This window comes from Colius striatus, chromosome 4 (assembly GCF_028858725.1).
Source record: "Colius striatus isolate bColStr4 chromosome 4, bColStr4.1.hap1, whole genome shotgun sequence".
Classification (NCBI taxonomy): domain Eukaryota; kingdom Metazoa; phylum Chordata; class Aves; order Coliiformes; family Coliidae; genus Colius; species Colius striatus.
In genome coordinates, this window is record NC_084762.1 from 89,276,415 (window position 1) to 89,296,945 (window position 20,531).

The 20,531-nt window shown below is 38.1% G+C and overlaps 1 protein-coding gene across 1 annotated transcript in view; it reads left to right on the plus strand.

Moving 5' to 3' along the window:
* The window catches only part of TG (thyroglobulin), a 166,665-nt gene that overhangs the window by 40,924 nt on the left and 105,210 nt on the right, over positions 1-20,531 (plus strand). The window contains exons 21-33 of the mRNA XM_061995899.1: positions 1,183-1,332; positions 3,121-3,291; positions 6,688-6,810; positions 8,706-8,821; positions 9,417-9,525; positions 10,785-10,982; positions 12,667-12,837; positions 13,385-13,450; positions 14,175-14,255; positions 16,231-16,368; positions 17,410-17,586; positions 18,530-18,641; positions 19,167-19,246. Of these exons, the coding sequence (XP_061851883.1) occupies positions 1,183-1,332; positions 3,121-3,291; positions 6,688-6,810; positions 8,706-8,821; positions 9,417-9,525; positions 10,785-10,982; positions 12,667-12,837; positions 13,385-13,450; positions 14,175-14,255; positions 16,231-16,368; positions 17,410-17,586; positions 18,530-18,641; positions 19,167-19,246 (1,692 nt within the window). The remainder of the gene's footprint in view (positions 1-1,182; positions 1,333-3,120; positions 3,292-6,687; positions 6,811-8,705; positions 8,822-9,416; positions 9,526-10,784; positions 10,983-12,666; positions 12,838-13,384; positions 13,451-14,174; positions 14,256-16,230; positions 16,369-17,409; positions 17,587-18,529; positions 18,642-19,166; positions 19,247-20,531) is intronic.

A 20,531-nucleotide genomic window follows, 5' to 3' on the forward strand; every position in this document is an offset into this window, starting at 1 on the left:
TTATACCTAGAGTAATTGTCTTGATACGTACTTGGGAGGAAAATTTCAGTCTTACAGTTGTCTCACCCTAGATCTTCCTGTTGGAACATTTAGAGCAGATGGAGGAAGATATGATTATTTTTATACTGGCTATCTTTTTAGTCTATTATAAGTTAGGTACTTCTGTAAGTTAAAATAATTTACATTCTGGTGTGTTGGCCAGAACAATAATTCATCAGACTGGTTGTAGTGGGGATGGCCAATTTTTCATTACTGTTACTCTCCCTACAAGCTTAAACTGCTGTTAAGATGTAGGGCAAGAACAGAAATGAAGTTTTGCACCTTGTCAAAATCCCAAAATATACATTTGATAGTGTTTTGAAGGAAATCTACATTTGGAAAGCAGCTGTGAAATAACAAGTAAAGGTATTGTCCTGCAAATGTATCTGTGACTTTTCTGCTGTATACCTCATTTGAATGATCTGGAGGGAAAGATGGTATTTCATGACCTCCCAGAAGACAAAGAGTTTTCTTTGTAATTTGCAACAGGTCAGTTGGAAATATCAGTCCTGATTGTTCTGAAAATGATATATATACAGATCAAGAATATCTTTTTGGTTTGTGTTTGGGTTGTCATGCACATGACTAGTGACTTTTAATCCAGCCGTTACTGTTTAGTTTGGAAGAGCTTACCAAAAATTTCATAACCACAATTCTGAATGTAAGTGTTACCATATGACAGGTCTCTGTATGGTGTTTTTGGAGTTTCTTCTCCTAGGAGCCCTCCTGTTTCTATCTGTAGTGCTAGAAGTTACTTTGTTTGTAACTTTTATTCCTTTGTTTATTTCATAACTTATCCATAAAATGCATTATCTTGTTACAAATGGATTTGACAAATGGAAATCTGGACTTGGCATTTCCAATCAAACAATTTGATGTGCTCTAATTCAAGAACATTTTTAGGGTGACCTAAGAAAAAAGATCACAGACTATATTTCAGTCATTGGTAAGTGTGATGAATGGCTAAGAAGTGTTTACCTGTGTTACCTCACTTAGAAAATGATATATTGAGAACTTGAAGCCTATGGCAAGTTTACTAGCTTTTAATATATCTATATATTTATATGTCTCCCCACATAAGTGTGCAAATGCCTGAATGGATTGGATTCCAAAAGAGTGATAAGATGATCATTCTCTTTGCAGTCGTTTGTCCTCCGGGCAGTCATTTCCAGAAAGAGGAATGCATTCCCTGTCCTCTTGGCTACTATCAGTATCAGACAGGACGTTCCTCTTGTATCAAATGTCCTTTGGGCAAAACTACCAAAGCCTCTGGGGCAAGCAGTGCTGATCACTGTAAGTTGAACTCTTTTTTTCCCTTATCCTTTACATTCTGACCTCAGAAAAGTAACATAATTTTTTTTTTTCATCTGTAAGTTTAAAAAAAAAATAAAAGATCCTCCCTCTGGGATTTTTTGGATGGATGTAATCCCTTCTGCATACATTCAAAGACATTTTACAAAGATAGAACAAACTGTCTGATGTTTTGACCAAAAATCCATGAGAAAGGAGTGGTCAGTCTCATCCAGGATGTTGCGGTTCCTTAAGACGTGATCATTGTCCTCAGGAATGGTATCTGGCTGTTCAGTATCAGTGAGAATCACCTTGTGCAGTTCATTTATTATCACTTTCATGAGCACTAAAGCAGTCTTGTCTTTGTGCAGCTGTTTCCCTTGCAAATAGGAATACTCACAAAGGAACTGTCGTTTTTTTCACTGAAGTTGGTATATTCACTTTAAATGACTTATTTTTGCACCCAGTTCTGTAATGAAGATCACTTTTTAAGTTCTAATTCAGTTTTGTCTGGACAATTAGGTCATGGATAAAAATAAAAGTGAATAGTAAGAATGGGTTTCTTGTCAGTATTGGTGAGTAGGGGGTCTGTGTTTTTCTGTTTCAACATATCTGTTCTCTTAGATGCAATAAAAAAAGTTTATTGTAATGCACTGACATCAGTCAGCTTTTGCCTGAAGTTCTGTGTTTCTGTGATAAAGTTGTCATTCCTCTGTGTTCTCTGTGTCAGAATTGGAGTCCTGTCATTAATTTTGCTCCTTAGATTTTCTTTACTACCATTGCAGGTTTCTTTACCACAACTAAACCTGCTCCCTGCCTGATTTTCACCTTACCTGTGTACTGAGCCTTAGTGACAGCCTTTTCCAAAAGGCTGTGTTGTACACATCTAACTTGCTTCTTTCATTCCCCACTGTCTCCTTACATAGTCTGAATAGTTTGTTGAGTTAATCAGCGTGATGGCTCTTGTGCTGTTGTTCATAACATTTCACAGATTGATAGTAGCTGGCACAGAAAAAACTTGTATGAAAAGCAATTCCTCCTCTGTATTACTTTGCTTTACAGTAGTTTGCATAAAAGAAGGTTTGATCCAATGTAGAGAACTCTAAAAATGTTTGGAATATGAGTATCATGTTTCACAGCATGAAACACAGTGAAAATTATAGATTAGTTTTTAGTGAAGGCTCTGTTGTACCTAGAGCACTTTTGTTATGGTTTCATTGTGCTACTGCATTGAGAAGACCAGAGTAAATGGGTGTAAACCAAAACTCAGGGGGCTTCCTCTGAACATCAGGAGAGACTTTTTTACTGTGAATGTAAGAAAGCACTGGCACAGGTTGCCCAGGGAGATTGTGGAGTCTCCATCCTTGGAGGTATTCCAAAGCCATCTGGACATGGTCCTGGACAGCAAGCTCTAGGTGGTCCTGCTGGAGCAGGGGGATTGGAGCAGGGGTGTTGGACCTCTTGTTTGACATCCAGCCCAGAGGTCAATGATCCAACCAGAACTATTAATTGAAACCCAGTGACAGCATTATCCAAGAACTTATTTTCTTTTTTTTTTCTCCCTTCCCTTCCCTTCCCTTCCCTTCCCTTCCCTTCCCTTCCCTTCCCTTCCCTTCCCTTCCCTTCCCTTCCCTTCCCTTCCCTTCCCTTCCCTTCCCTTCCCTTCCCCTTCCCCTTCCCCTTCCCCTTCCCCTTCCCCTTCCCCTTCCCCTTCCCCTTCCCCTTCCCCTTCCCCTTCCCCTTCCCCTTCCCTTTCCTTTCCCTTTCCCTTCCCTTGTTTACTTGTACCAGGTATCACATACTGTCAAAGCAATGAGCAGGGCCTGCAGTGTGATGAAGATGGCCAGTACAGACCTTCCCAGCAAGACCCTGTCACTAAGAAATCCCTCTGTGTTGATAATTTTGGAGCAGCACTGGATTGGATGGAAACAGACAATCCCCTTACAGACCAGCAGTGCCTGGGTAAGTGTCAGAATAATATTTTGGATATTTGATCACACATAAGTGAAACTTTCTCATAAAGAGACTCATCACTCCACAGCTTATGGGAATTCACTTATGTTTGCATTTCTTGACTACATAAGGGAAATTATTTCCAGTCAGCAAAAAGAGAGAAGCAAGTTCCTTGTACTCTCAGATGGCTAACAGCTTTTCATTAATATTGATCTTCTGCTTTCTGCTTGGAAACCCAAAAGAATAGTGACAGGGCTAATGAGAAAGAAGCAGAATTATGGATTTCTTCCTTTTGTTATCACTCAGCAATGTGTTCATGTAAAATAGACTGTGTTTGGCAATGATTTCTTAGTCACCCTCTGTGCTCCTGCTGTAGAGTATCTGGCTTGAACAATTTGCAAACTGGGAGAACTTAGTTCTGCTTGAACACAGTTGTGAAATGCCAAATCTCAAGGATGAATAACTTGAAAAAGCAAAAAAGGCATCCATCAAACAGTCTCCAAACTGCCTGCAGAAAGGTCTAATGACAGTTCTCATCCTCAAAGCTTTTGCCTTGCACAAAAATAGTTTTCCAGAAGTTTGTTATTACTGATCATCTGATTGGTATCAAATTTAATGGAATATTCAGTTTGAAAACTGATGTCATGGTATGCTCTGAATTAGACAATGTCTTATGACAAGAGTGACCAGTGTAACGAACGTGAAATGAAAGTCTTTAGTTAGGAAGAATCTGCAAAACTATATTCAGTTCAAGTAGCTACTTTTTCTCTGAGCACTCTAAAAAACTAATGAACTCGAGCTGCTAGCCTCTGTTGCTCTCTATCACAGGGTAGCTAGGTAGTTTCTTTGTGCAGAGGATTCACAACAGCTTGTCTTTTGCTTAACTTGGGCCTTCCTGCATGAGAGTTTCTAGCTCTGCCTAGGTTAGAGCAGTTGTAGATATATCTGTGTTTATTTTAATGGATCATACTAGGTGATTTCAGTACAAGTAAATATTTATAAGTGTTGATAATTCAGGGTTTAAAAAAACTAACAAACACCTGAGAAACCTGTTTGTGGATTTTAATCATTTACAGGTTATAATAACTATTTTTTCTTTTAAAGATCATGCTGCATTTCCAGAAAGTGTTATATGAAGTGAAACTGATTATCTCTGCTTTAACTTTTTCCCCTGTCCTTTCTATTTCCCTTAATTGAATTCAGCATACAACAAGACAGCAAGGTCTGAAGACTGATCTTGCTTTGACAGGAGACTGATGCTTGGGCAGGGCCAAGAAATAACCCAGCTCTTTGGTTTGGAGTCTTCAGATGGAAAAAGTATTCCATTATATGAATGCACAGTAATAAGCTGTAGCAGCTCATGCTCATTCTTACTATTCTCTTTCTGGTTATATTTTAAGCCATGCTTAAAATTTATTTCAACAAGAGGGGTAGGACCTAGAGCTATATGTGAGATGCAGAATTCCTGCCATGCACTAAGCTTGTGAGAGGTTATATATTGAGAAGAGGTCAGTGTGATCCAACAAGTTTATGAAAGGAGCTGGTAGAATATTCCTCATTGTAATTTTTTATTGAGTTGTCAAAGTAGCTTTATAAATGTAATTTTTGTACTTTATATTAAACAACAAAATTCAAGAATTAAAAAAGGCAGCTCTTCTATTAGTCTTGTAATGTTTTCAGTTTGGAGTTTCATTGCACTTTCTATCTTCTCTCTAATTTTCTCCCATAATTTTGGAGAGAAAATTGAGGGATGGGATGAAGCCAGAATTAGGGGGAAGAATTAGGTCAGAAGAATAGAAGAACATTTAAAAAATCAATGTTTATTTTGAATTTTGCTTTAGAGATGAGGGCAGCAAACAATTGCAAGCAACACAAAGTCACTGCTTCTTTTCAGTTTTATGAAAATGTGTGAGCAACGTTTTTAAGCAGACACCACTGCAAGTTGCAGATGTAGAAGGGATTCAGTTTAGTGCAGAACTAAGCAAGTGATTATATTTTGGTGTCCTGTATTTCTAGGAAGGAAAAAACTTCCACCTCTGTTTACACTATCGTTCAGCCCTCTCCCCAGCCAAGCCTGAGAGCAGGAATTTTTTTGGCTTCAAGTGTTTGGCTCATTCTCATGGGGTTTTTTTTCTGAGCAGAAATTATGGTTTTATCAAAAGCACCTGCTGACTCAGCCCTGACAACAGTGGACATTTGCTTCTGATTTAGCCCTGACTGTTCTGCTGTAACAGTACAAATTATTGTTTTTAGAACTTATCCTTCACTTTTATTTTGTGGTTTGTCCAGATGTTTCAGGGACAGAGGCCTGAGATCCTCTCACTGGACCTCTGTGCCCACGTGCACAGGGGTGAGAGGGGCTGAGCCTCCAGTTCTCCCATCTCCCATTCTCACAAGCTGAGATCAGACCAGGGCTCCTGCTCTTTAGCTCTTTTAGGTCTAGGCCAGGCATTGGCTGCAATGAGCCAGAGGTTTGCTTTTATTTGGGGCATCTATAGAGAAGTCTGGTCTTAACAGGGGTGATGGCAAGTGACTACAGCCTTCCCTTCCCCTTAATAAGCTGTGCTTGCTGAAAGATGTGGACACACTGTACTAAAACCCCTTTGTAATACAGGTAGTAGCAACCTGAGCAGAGTAGTGGTGCGTCCCTTCACCAGACTATGATCACAGCCAGGCCATAGACCTTCCGGAGCTTAAATTGGATTCCTCATCCCATTTAGTGACTTTGGATTTTGCATCTCCAGACCCCATGAGCAGCATTTTCCCAGTTTGTGAACAGTGCTGCTTGTCAGACCTCCTTATACACCCAGGTGCAGTGTGTCCAGAGTAGATTAAAGGCTTGGTAAGTAAAGTGACAGTCTGGAGTTAGCGGTTGAACAGAGTGAAAAAGGAGCATATAGGACATACTGACTTGAATAGATCCCTGAGCCTGAAGTCAGTGGAGATCAGGTGGTTGTGCTCCTATAAACAAGTGATAAGGCTCCCAGATTTCCTTTCTAACCAAGTTCTGTTAGAACTCCTCTTGTTGCAGTGGCTGTTTTGCAGAAAGTTGGTTCCGTCATTGACACAATAGTTGGTTCAGTGCCATGAACAAGTAATGGGAAATGGCCAATTTGCCGCTGGAAGAGAAGCCTCACTTCTCTTAAATATAAACTCCCAGCTCACTCCTAGTTAACTGTTTTTCAAAAGATCTTGTGACACTTCTTTTGGAAAACAGAAATCATATCCTCAGTCCATCTGTCTCCTGCATTATCTGTGGGGCTATGGTATGTCATTTAATGAGAAAAACTATTTCCTTACAGAATTCTTCCATTTTTGTTTCTACCTAAAGTCATCATCTCTCTGCAGCATAGTAACTGATAATAATACCTGACTGGTATGGGGTTTTTTGGTTCTTTTAAACAGTGCTCAGAAAATTTGAGAGAGTTTCTGCCTCCAGAGTGATTTATGGTTCAGAAGAAGCTCAAATTCTCCAGTCTCTGTCATTTGGGGGAGACCTGCAAAGTCCAGCTTTTCAGTGCATTTCAGGTGAGGAAAACTCTCAATAAAATCTGTAGAGACAACACTAACTATTGTGAAAAATAGTGATCTTTTTATACGACGAGCTTATAGTTAAGTTCCTAGATAAATAAGTTTTACTGTTCAGCACCAATTCATTGCAAGATATTTACAACTTTTGATGACCTTGATTATGGGAAAATTTTGGTCTTTCTTTCTGAAATAAGACTTCTGGCTCTACATACCACTTCAGGCAAGTCATTTGACTTTAAGGCCAGTTGGTATAATTTGCAATACTGGTGAGAGCTGAGATTTAGACCAGGAAACATTCATTAGACTTTTTAGGTGTTCAGACAAAAGAAGGATTAGGTGTTTGGGATGTGTGAAAACCAAGCTTTCACCTTTTCCCAAATTACTTGATTGGAATATGAAATGGAAATAATCATCCTTGCTTATGTCAGAAGGATGTTATAAGGAGTGCAGAGATATTCCTCTGCTGAGCCTTATAGAGTATAGGCTTTCCTTGGAGATCTTCAAGACCCTCCTGGACGTGTTCCTGTGTGACCTGATCTAGGTGGACCTGCTTCTGCAGGGGAGCTGGACTAGATGATCTCTAAAGGTCCCTTCCAATCCATTCTACGATTCTATGATATACTATTTTACATCTGGATATATCATGTTTTCTGGTTTATATTGGTTCAAAGTCATCTAAAACCAATGGGAAACAAGGCAATGCTTTCAGGTTGTTTTGAATCAGCCTCACCTTCTGTCTCCTAATGCTTTCACTATGAAGAGAGGAAGAGGGGTTATCTTCAAAATAAAAACACCCTGGCAGTAATAACACAGGGGGCTTGTTTGTAGGGCAGACACCACAGAAGTCTGACAAAGCCAGTAGATTTGTAATATGTTCTGTGGTCTAATTGAAGCAGTTATGCTAAGAAGTGAATATGTGAAGCCTTGTATTGTTACTAGAACTATTTTCCTACACCAGATCATGCCCTAGCTGTATACTGTAAGGTTTCTTGCACCTTCCTGTGAAACTGAAGACCTTCTAAGGTCTCCAGACAAGACAGGGAAGACACTGAGCTGAGAGATCTGTGGAAATGAACTTGGAGAAGAAAAGATGCAAGTTTGATAAGCAATTTGATTCAATGTCCATAGCCTGTATTTTCATTGTGAGTTACATCCACTGTCAAATGGCAGCACTACTATAAAATGTTAGTGCCGGGGTGCTCACTGAAGTGTAAGGCTTAATCTTTCCCTCTCTGCTTCTCTATGAGGTCAGACACCTTAAGTTATGTTTCTGATGATGTTTGGCTCTCAGCTGGTTGATTTTATACTAAAGACATTTAGAAACACTTTCACCCCCTATTCCAGCAAACAAGGCTGTAGGACCAAGTTAGTGGTGAGTATGTAAGGGCAGAAGGATCTTCAACCACTCCTAAATCTGGAGAGGACTGACTGCTTGCTCCCTAACACTGGCCAGGTGATTGCTGCAGAGGCAGTCAGCACAACTGAAGAATTTGTTTCCCTTCTTTCTATCACTTCTATATTTATCACACCCTGTTTTCCACGGGGCTATGGTATCAGGCAAATATGACGTGCTGGCAAAGTGGTTCATGAGAGTCCTGTCTGCCTTATGCAAAATTATCCAGCAGAAATTAAATATATGGGTGGGCAGTTAGACCTAACTCATCTGTTTGTATCATCAGGTGGTGAGCAACCTTTTGCATTAATTTTATTTAAAAACCTAACCCTCTGCTAGAATAATTGAATACTAAAGTTCACCTGACTAATGAAATGCATGTGCTTGCAGTCTGATAGATACATGAAAACTAGGCAAAAGGCAGTAATTGGTGGAATTTGCAGCAGAAATTTTGAACATGAAATGCTAGGAAACCTCAAATTTCTTTCTTGATTTTCAGGCTGTGAGAGGGAAGACTCATGTGGTTTTGTGACTGTAACTCCTGCTGGAGCTGAAGTTCTCTGTGAACTATACAGTGCTGCTGAAGTCAATTTCAACTGCACTGCCTCTGGACTGGTAAAAATGATCCTATTTTTAAAAAATATATGTCTGTATCATAATACTTCAAGTTCCATTTAAGTAGACAACACCACAGAAGAAAGTCAGGCTGTTACCTGGTCTCTTGGACATTGCTCTTCACTATGACAGTAATAGATTCCTGCAAGCTAGTAAAGAAGCTACACCCAGGTGTTTCCAAAAGTGACACCTGAGTACCTCAGTTTTTAGTTGAAATCTCACACAGCAATCTTGTTCTTAAAACTTGTTGAGCTCCTGCAGTCAGGAGATCAGGTTAATTTAAAAGAAGAGTTAACTTGGAAAATCCAAACTAGAAACACTCAGGTCATTTATCAGGCCACCTGAAACAGTCAGCATTTCTCAGCCACTCCTCTAGCCCAGGGTTTGAAAAGCCCTACTTTTATATACAGTATTGTGGCATTGAAGAGTCAAGATCTCAGTTTGACAGAATAAAAAACGTCCTCCCTGAAGCCACATGGAGTTATAAACCATATACCCTAACTCTTCCCTCCAGGTTTCTGAAAAAGGAAAATGTGGTTTAGGAGAGGAAATCAATTAGTTTCCATTCATTGTTTATGTCTGTTTTCTGTCTCAGGTGCAAGGTGTTTTGGGGAACCCCACTGCCACTAGTGTTGGTAGTCTCAGCTGCATGCTTCATGTCAGGATTCCAGAGGGAGATGCACTGATGGTCTACTTGAAGAGAGGTATTAGATGCAAATCACTCATCTAATGTTAGACTGCTGTGCCCAAACTTGTAGTTACTTCTGTATGGGCTATATCATGGCTAAATGTGGGGAGCATCTTTGTTTAAGAAGACACAATACTTTTCAGAATTCAACATTTAGTAACAGCCCAGAAACCTTCTTCCCTTCATGTCTTGTTCCCCAGAAATTAGGAATATGGCTTTTGTAAGATGTTTTGATGGCTTTCTCCAGAAGATAATCCCACAAAACCTCAGATTCTATCCAATGTGTTATTCCGTCGTGTTGTGTTCTGTTATACTGTGATTTCTCTTTATTAATAAACACGTTGTTATTTGGATAGATAAGGCAGTATAAGTGACCAGCTTATACATAATTTAAGCTCCTGTTAATTTTGATTGTGAATTGTCCTGCTAATATACCAGCCAAGCAATAACCTGCTGTCCCATGAATCCTGAAGTGTTTCAGCTCAATTAATGAATGTACAAGATACTCTTTTTTGTCCCCTTTTTTTGGCCTAATATGATTTATGCCAATACATGTCCTGTCCAAAGTGTATCCAACTTTAAACCTCATGCCAAACTTGAAACAAGACAATCAAATGCAGAATCCTGCAGGTTTTGAGTCAAAACTCTCTGCTGTCACTGTTTTCTTTTTACTTCTATCCAAAACTCTGAGTCACTGTTTATTAATACTAATAACAATAAAGGACTAAGTCTCACACGAAAAAAGGACAAATCCCTTGAACTTGTTGCAATCAACCTTATCTTATATCAAATGTACTCTAGATTTCTGTTGATATTACTAAGTAGATCTAGATTTATATGAATGGTGTCCCTTTAACATATGTGTCTAGCAAGCAGAAGCCTTAATTGCAGATGCAGTTGTGCTGGCCACATTACACATTTTACTTTTATTAATGACATAAGTTTGTTTCATTTATACCTAGGAATTATTAATGTACTTCTTGAAAATGGAATATTACCAACCTTACTACATGTATCAATGTAGGAGCCCTTTGCTACTGCAGTGGACAGTTTTTCTTACCCTGTAAATATATTCTGACCAACTCCTTAATTATAATTGCATCAAACCATTTGATGATATTATCTGGCATCTGGAACTCAAAGTCTAGAAAAAGACTTTTAAAGATGACTTTTCATCATAAAGCTTCCAACCAGTTCCAGTCAGCAATCAATCCAAAGGCATCTCGTGTCTTCTTGAGCTCTTTTGAACATTTCTTTCCTGTTCTCTCTACCCAGGACAAGAATTCAATTCATCTGGACTCAAGACGTTTGAAAGGACCAGCTTTCAGAATATGCTTTCTGGAGTGTACCACTCTGTGGTGCTCTCAACAGCTGGCACATCTCTGACTGATACTCAGCTCTTCTGTCGTCAGATTTGCAGTGAGGACTCATGCTGTGATGGCTTCATCTTGAGTCAGATTGCACTTGATGAAGGTATTGTCTAACTGCAAAAGAAAATGTTCTGCAGTAGGAAACCAATGCTAAATGAGTAGATCTCATTTTTGGACACAGTACACCTAGATGTACATCATACCAGAGTGAGCAGCCTCCCTTTACATCAATGACATTTTTTGGTGTAATTGAATTTCAATAATGAGACTTGGCTTGGAGCAGCAGAGATGAAGATCTGAGGTAGCAAGCTGCTCTTGGAGAGAAATAGATATTTTGAAAGGATAATTCTTTTTACTTGCTTTAGAAATCTGCATCTGGATGAGATAAATAATTGTGAAAATACCTCCCTCCTTATATAAAGCAGCTCAGTTGCCAGTTGATGCTTTTCAGCTAATGAGGGAATGAAACCAGTGCCTCCAGACACAGTCCTTGCAGTGTAAATGTAATGCAACAGGGAAAAGAGGATGCTAAACAGGGAACTATGTTATGTTCTTGCATGCAGGAATGCTATAATCTGCTAAATCTGGATGTTCAGCTAGCAGAGCAAGTAGGAGTGGGATGGACTGATCCTGGAAGATGTTGGACTTAGCCTGGGTTTATGCTAGCAAATTTAAGCACTTAACATCAATGCCTGCTCTTTGTAGTTTCTTTTCAAGCACACATGGGGTCAACTTCCTTTTGGAGGTGCATTTCCTGTAGAAAACCTGAAGTTTTAACTGAGTGTTAGATATGGGCTCTTACAAATTCAGGCAGGTGCTACTGGCTATGTGACAAGTATTTACCCAGTTCAGAGTGGAAACTGATACTGGATTGGAGAAAACTTTCTCTGTGGAGGTTGTCAAGCAAATGTTTACATAAAATTATTTTCTGTTTTGACATCTCATATGTTTTTTGCATCAAAATATTCTAGATGTTCTTGTAAAGTCCATTTCTCTATATATTTACCATCAAATTTACCACTCTTAGAAGGGGATGTGGACAAAGTGAATGTTGTAGAGCACTGTATGTGGTTGGGCTGGCCTATTTGGAATGATATTACAGGTAAATGCATCACTTGGACTAGCATTTTGGTTTAAAAAATAATAATAAGAAAAAGAAAGTAAAGCAGCATATTCAAAACCTCATGTAGCCAGTCCATAAAAACAAACTAGAGAGAGATTTATAAACCATAGAAATGCCTGAGCTGGGACAGCAAATACAAAGCAAAGCTGGGTATTATCTAGACATTATGATGACAGACTAATGCCAGACCACCTGGCCTTAAACATGCTGGTCCCCTCAACTCACATCATGAAACTGAGCAGGAATGAGACCTGGACTCACTGAAAGCAAACACCAATCCAGGAAACCACCCCAATAAAAATGTAAGTGCTTTCTTGGTCCAGAGTCTGAGACTGTAGGACAGCCAAAGGATTGAGTATGTCTCCATGGTGCTATAAAGTGCTGAGAACAATGTTAGGTATTATTAGATAATAGTAATGTTTTATTAGGTGGTAATAGTTTAGTTTAGATATGAATAGCTAACCTTAGCACTCCAATTTAAATATATAGTTCTGATTTTCTTCTTTAATTGATTTTTTGATAGCAATATTAAAGGTTACACAGGTTTCAGTGACAGCGGTTCAACCTGCATTTAGAGAAAGAATCAGGATGCTTGAGTCAAAAGGTCTGTGTAGGTGCAAAGTGTTATTTGTAGTGATGCAAATCTCTCTTTACCTGAACCTAGGTATCATTTTGTGTAGTCTGATGAGCTACCCAGATGTGCTGGTCTGCAATGCAAATAGCTGGAGTCCACAACCAACTTCTGTCATAGCTGGGTTATGTAAAGGTGTGAGCTATGATGAAAAAGAGGAGATGTTTTCCTTCACACTGGGAGGACAAGTGTTCAGTGGAGGAGGTATGTCAGTGAATTGTCTCTATTTGCATCACCTTTTTTAAACTCTTGTTTAGACTTTGCCATTTTCACCAGCCTGTTCTTGTACTTGAGTGCTTTTTTTCTCAAGTAAATCTGTATCTGTAGAATCACAAGAGAATAAGAATTCTCTAATCAGATGCATTGTTAGATAGATGAACTTCTCCCATTTTGCTGTGTAAAAATTAATCAAAGTAAAAAATGTGTTTTGTATTTCACTCTGTAATATTTCCAATATTTAATTCAGATAAATTCAGGACAATAAACTGAAAACAAGGTAAAGTCTGAAGCAAACACAAAAAAAGAGACACCCAGAGCTGCACAGAAAAAGTAGTGATTGAAAATATAGCCAAGCCTTTGCACCCTGGACCCAGACTAGCACTAACATACCTGGGACCTTCTTCTTTAGGGTCTTATACTTTAAATAAAGTAATTCATAGTCTTGTGATATTTTTTTAATGCAATTTCTGAACATTTCAATGCTACCTGTTTAATCTGACTAACTATTCTAACAAACTCTTTTCTTTATTAGCTTCTACGTTGGTAGAAGAGGAAGAAGGAAATTTTGCTACCTTTCAGCAAATTTACCTGTGGAGAGGTGAGTTATCTCACAGAAGTTGTTAAAAAAGCTTATGATGAACTACAGTTTGTGGCAGATGAACTACAGATTGTGGCAGATGTGTATTCTATAATAGAGCTGACATTTTTGCTTTGTTTTATACTGTCCAGATTTAAACACTACTTAAGTCTTCTATGGCAGGGGCAGGTGTAATCTGGAGTTATTCTGCTACTGTTAGTTTCATGAAATTTGGGTAAATTCTTGTATCTGAGAATATAGCATTTAGTGCTTGTGAAAATGGTATAATGGAGACACTTGTCATTATCCCACCAATGTCCAGGTACTGTAATAATTTGACACTTTATACATAACTAGATAGATTATTTTTATTATCATGATAACCCTGGATGTGTTACTTTTGTAAGTTTACTTTCTGAGTGTTGCAAGGAACATGGCAGGAACCTACACAAACGATTTGTGATACTGCTTTGTAGATGCATACAGCCTCCAGATCACTGATGCTGAACACACAGCAATTGTGGATATGGCATTTGTTTTTATCCTCCAAACACTATGTTTTGGTTTAGGTTTTCCCCAGAGCTACACACAGATGCTTTTACTCCAGCTGATGGAGCTATCTGAGGAGATTTCCTAAATGGCATACTTGAAAATATTTGTTAATTTTGGCATCTAAGGATGATCTTGTCTTGTGGAAGAAAAATAAAGGGAATTACTATGTTCTTCAATTCCTGTTGCATTCCAGGCTCTGATATGGTCACCCGAACTAAAACCTCTGCGTGTGATGCTACTGCTTTGAAGCCAGAGAATGATCTAGCATTATCAGGTATTACAGTAAGAGTGGGCAGGGGAGACAGCAGAAGATAGCAGGGAGGGGTGCAGCATTAATCAGAAAATAGAATGTATTGCCATATTTGTAGCATAATGATTTGGGATTATGAAATCTAGAGGATTTCTTTTAGATAGGAAGTCTGATACAGGTTTTGAGAATGAGATTCAGAATGTAAGCCTCCTGTCTTTATGGTTTTTACCTTCCTAGGCCAGGCTGGAAATGAAAGTGTTAAAATGTTCTTTGAAAGCTTGTTCTTTCAGATTTACTGAACTAGAAGGGCTCAGAGAATACTATTTGGATGAGAAAAAAATTCACATAAACCCAGGAATTAAATCTTTAGCCTGGGTAGCTGGGCATGTTTACTGCTACTGACAACATGGCTGTAAATATGCTGCTTGGAGAAACTCAGGATGAAACTGCAATCACAATTGTTTCTTCAATACATGTTGAAAGTGAGGGACCTGTGAAGTTCTCTAGCTCCTTTGTTATTTCAGGGTCTTCTTTTCACTCTACTAAGTCACATATATATCCAAAATATTTTGTATTCAGTTACTAGTGTTCATTTGGGCCTTCAGCACCATAATCCTAACAGAAAGAGAGCAGTGGAGCCTGTTAGAGAACTTTAGTTCATCTCTAATAAATGATAATCTTTGCTGGGTAGCCTTGATGAATACCTAAGTCTGTGATTTAATACAAATAACATCCTAACGTGAAGTGGATTGCTAATTTTCCTTATGAAAGAAAGGTAAACTAAAATGCTCACTTAACTAGTCTCTCCTATATAATTAGTGGCATTTTAAAGTCTAGACTTAAGAGTGAGAAAACACTATACTTAATACACTGGGTGAAATTCTTTTGTGTTTACCTACCAAAGCATGAGAACAGCCCTCAGGATTCTCCTTCTACCTTGCTGCAGCTGATAATATCATTAAAATCTACAGTTATGCAAAGAATGCAGCTTTTTTTCCCCATCCCTTAGTCTTAGTCATGACACAAACTATTTCCAGCTGAAGACTGGAGTTAAGTCTTGAGGAGTAACAAGACTTCTGGGTCATATTTTTATAAAAGGGGGAAAATGTCTACAGAGCTTCTATTACTTGATGATCATCCTTAAAGTACATGGTAACATATATTTTCTGATAGGAAATTAAAGCTATTATGCATTCCTAGCATGTCAATAAGTGTTTCAACATTTCAGCTGCAATCATCAGCATGTCTTTACTTTCTTATTTTCATTTTTATCTGGCTGTTTCAGTGCACATAAGAATAAATAACAGAATCTCTCACAATATTGAGATAATGGAAGGAGACCTGATTGTGGCATTTGATAAATAAAAAGTTGTTTATTAAGAGATTTGTAAAATATCACTGAAGATTGTCCATTTCTTTCAATATTACACCCTTATTTAGGTGTTTGATTGTTTCAGAGAGAGCTCAGGGGATATAAAGTGTTACATACGTATGAAGATGACAGACGAGTGGCAGAAAGCAGTTAATGTGATCTGTGGGAGCACAAACTAGGAGAAATAAGTACTGCAATACTTATTAAGCTTGTTAAGAAAACTTTAAACATTGAGAGCTGTAAAAGCTTCTCCAGAGAATATTAGACAACTGCTATATTTTGGATTAATAAAACTAAATTGATTAAGGTTTTGTAAACAGCATGTATCACAGGGTGATGTGTTGTATGGCAGAGTAGAGAGAACTTTATTTCTAGGAGCTCTGATTTTCATCTAAGTTTTGAGTGGTGAAAATAGTCTGACAATGCTGTGTTGTGCAGTGCAGCTGGGCAAGGAGGCATTGCCTACATCAATAACTGTGGGTGGTCAGTGTGTTAAAAGCAACCTTTGGTGTATGCTAGCTTTACGAAATGGTTGCAGCTGCTTTACTGTATTTCAGATCATAGTTAAGGGTTTGGTTTTTTTTTGTGGGTTTGAGCAATTTGTTTGTTTGTTTGTTTGAACCTCAGATTCCACAAAGGATCTTTTCTACCTGATGGACAACAGCCGGATACAAAGTGACCTGAATTATTCTCTCCCTTACCAGCAATATTGGATCTTCAGGCAGAAGTATTCAGCAGAAGAAGCTGTGCTTTGGTGTCTCACACGTAAGACATCTTGGAGACTGTTGTTCTGTAGGGAATAAAAATGAATTTAAAATCTTTTAATAGGTAGTTTACTCACAATGAGTAGGAACTCTGGATTTAGAGATTTTGGAGATAAAACCAACAAAATTTTCATAGACTTTACTAATGGGGCCACCTATTTGTTCCTTATAATCTTTGTCTACTGTGGCAGAAAGAATGCCCATCATTTGTCAGCAAGATATCCCTCTTATGCACAAGAGAAATAGAATATATAGCTTAGGCAATACTCTACTGTTCTTGAAATATATGTCTCCAAACAGATAAATGACATAGTGATAAAAGAGGAGGGTAAAATACAGATATTTAGGCTTAATTATAAAGCATATTTCTATGTGATAACTGGAAAAGAGTTTCTAGCTCTGACTACAAAGGAGCAGAACCAAGAGTACTAAACAGTGCACAAGCATCACTATAAGAGGTCAGTGGAGCTATACCTCTTTAAAATTAAGCATTGACATATATATTTACAGAAGCGATTGAGACAATAAGACATGGGTTTGACAGCTTTGCTCCTTTTCTGAAGATGCATTATTATCCATTTAGGTAATGTATGAACACTTTTTGCAAAAGCTTCCTAAGACACTGTAGAAAATATTTGGTTTTCTTGTCCCTTATATTCTTTAAAGTTAGAGACTCACAACTAATGCAGAGGTATTTTATATCCTGTTTGACTGTCAAATTTACTAAAAAGAAAATGAGAGAAATCTTTATGAATCACAGTGTTAGAGTGACACCAGGCTAAGGCTTGTCACAGCTGAGGAATGTATCTTTCCAATCAAATGTGGTCTAGCTTGTTTTCTGTGTTGTCCAGGTAAGTCTTCTAGTGTCACTAGAACCAGAATCTGTACCTGTTTCTCTTGCTTCATAACAGAATAATATAGACATTCTTCTTTTTAGCAGTTTGCTGATGGATAACCTTTAAGTGAGTTGAAGACATGAAGAAGAATAGAGAGGGGAAGAAACCCTTTTGTGTGTGTGTAACTCAGTGACTTTGCTTCCTAGGTTGTGCACAAGAAGAAGAGTTTTGTCGAATGGCAGATCTTCAAAACACCACAGACTTGTACTTTGTGTGCACTCTCTATCCAGAGGCACAGATTTGTGATGAGAGCATCGATCAAATACCAGAAAACTGCCGAACTGTGCTGCCCTGGCAACCACAGGCGTTGTATCGTAAAATAGGCAAGTTTGGGGACTGGCACTTATAATGTGTGCTGTAACCCTGGTAATGCAAACTGATGTTTTGGCTCTTGATTCTGAGATAGAAAGTCCAAATGTATGAATGAGTCCTGAGATATGAAGGAGCAAAGGAAGGTCAGGCTGTTCTGGGTATGGTTTTTCATTTCCAGTTCAGAATGGAAATATATTCACCATGAATTCCGCTCTCCACCTCACTTATTCCCAATTCAGAGAGGTCAAGGTTAGCTCAGATAATTTGTATGCCAGGTCTTAGACCTTTTAATGCAGGTGAAATGGGAACGGCCTTGCAATGTCACCAAACCCATTTTCAACCATTGAAATTTCCAAGGGAGTTAAGCAATGCAAAAAGTGAAAGTCATTGAGTCCAATATTTCTATTTAATTAATTATTTTTAGCAAATGCAGAGTTAGAAATGTGTATTTTAACATCTTCTCTTTGAACATTTCAGAAGTTCAATGGTTTTCTCACAGGGCTCATGTCTAGAAGCTGTTATCACTATATAGAAACTTGTACTTTTTCTGTGAAAAATGGAAAGTTCTGTTTGTTTGGGGAGCTCAAAAGGCAGCACAAGTTGACTAATGCATGAGTACACTGGGGTCTCCTAGTCCAGAGCTGTACTAATTTTTTGGACCTTGAGGACTGAATAATGTCAGTACAGGTCTCAGAAGTAGAGGCCCTGACTTGCAAGTCTTTCTTTGGCGATGTACTGTCTCAAGTTTTCAGAGACTTTATTTGTTGGATTTTTTTCATCTTCAGGCTTAACCCTTAAAAGTTTACTGTGATAATGTAAAAAATTACCTTTTTATGGATCAAGGTCGTAGCACAGAATCAAACTACCAACTTACCATAAGATTACTTGACTAGCATATGTAAATTACAAGGTTAAGCTGATTTTCTCCAATTTTGTTTTCCTTTTTCATTCCAGTCACACTAAAAAGTACTGTGAAGAGCTTCTACACACGAATACCATTCCGGAAAGTAACTGGCATCTCAGTGAGGAATAAGACTGATATAAGCATAAAAGCTGTTTCAGATGGGTAGGACACGACCATTCTTTTGTTTTCACTGGAAGTTTAATTATACCTGGAATACCAAGGCCCTGTTAGGCACATGAAGGGAATCAGATGTATTGATCCAAGAAAACCATTATTTGAGAATATTTAAAAGCAAAAACCCAAACACATAATTTAAAGGAAATTTAGAATTGAGTTATAACTAATAATGCATAGAATTGGTATTGTATCTATGAATTACTACTTATGCTGCTATTAAATTGCTGGTTGTCCTGTTAAATGTCTTAGTAATAGTACAGCAAGTGAACATGAGCTCATATTTTTAGGGCAGATGTCAAAGTGCTCATCTAAATAATTAGATGTAGTCTGGTAGATGTATACTGATCTACTAATGGAAAATGTATGGAAGTGTCTACACAGTATGAAGAATCATGAGGTGCTCTTATCATGACAGGCTCAGTGCTTCTCCCCTCTGCAATATCCTCTCTTCTCCGGGGCAGGGGTAGATTATTGCTGATAATAAGAGTAATGATGTTTTGCCTTTCCCAGCTTTTTTGAGTGTGAGCGTTGGTGTGATGCTGACCCCTGTTGCATGGGATTTGGCTTTTTTAATGACTCCCAGCTATCAGGTACTTTTTTCACTATTTTAATTTTAAAAGTAATTTCAGTCTTCCTCCATTATTACAAATGTTACCATTCATTTCATCTGAAAGATACTTTAAAAGCCCTTGCAGGTCTTAAGCAACTCTCTTTAGCACGTTTTCAAGTGCTCATAACCATTTCTAGGAGTCCAGCCCTAAGACAGGTTCCACATCTCAGAAATTAAATAACTTCATGAGAAGTCCTTAAGAGGCTGCAGTTCCAAGAGCACAAAATCCCAACTGATATAACTCCAGGGAACTCTTACTTCTTATTTATCAACCTCTCTTCCAAAATGTTAATTGACTTATTTTTGTGATTTGTTTGGTTTTGTTTGTTTCTTTCAATTTTTAAAGCCTAAGGGAGTTAGAGTCCTAAATATTACTGAATGTAAATACATGTCAAGCACATAATGTCTGTGGATGCTTTGGAGCAGCTTAGCCTTTTGGCTTTCTTGGAAGTCTGAGCTTCTCTGCTTCCAAACTTTGATCTTCTATTTAAGGAAGATTGTTTCAGGAAAGTGGTTGCCTATCCTCTCCTTAGTATTTTAGCTACTTAAGACATCTCAAGATGTTTTTGTTAATTAGAGGAAATTAAATCTTTAAAAATATGTGTGACTTGAAAGCCATTAGAGAGTCAAACAAATTTGACTGACCTGAGATGGCTAAGTTAAGGGGTATTGTCACCCTATGCCTGTTCAGAGAGATGTATAGACACAACTATACAGTCATTAAGAGTTTTGATTGATTGAATCCTGTTCTGGATATACTTTTATTTCTGTATACTGACTGTAAAGAAGTGCTCTGTTTAAAATAAAGTCTTTAATAGGTGTTCAAATTGGGATGCTATCCAGGTCAAACTCGAGGAAAGAGTTTTTAATACTCAGATCAAATTCAGATTTCCACCATGAAAATTACCAACTTTTTTTTCCCAAGTGTTATGTGTTAATCAACTCTCCTTGAGGTCATTAGGATGTGCTGGTTTCAATTTCGTTTTAGAATTTGGAACACTCACAAATGTATATTTGGACTTACTTTTTTTTTTCTGAGTAGACAACATTTTTACTCAGTCAAAATAAGTAGCTTGGAGAATTAATCCAATGGAGTTTAGAATCATAGAATGATAGGGGTTGGAAGGGACCTTTAGAGATCATCTAGTCCAACCCCCCTGCAGAAGTGGGGTCACCTAGATAAGGACACACAGGAACATGTCCAGGTGAGTCCTGAAGACCTCCAAGGAAGGAGCCTCCACAACCTCTCTGGGCAGCCTGTGCCA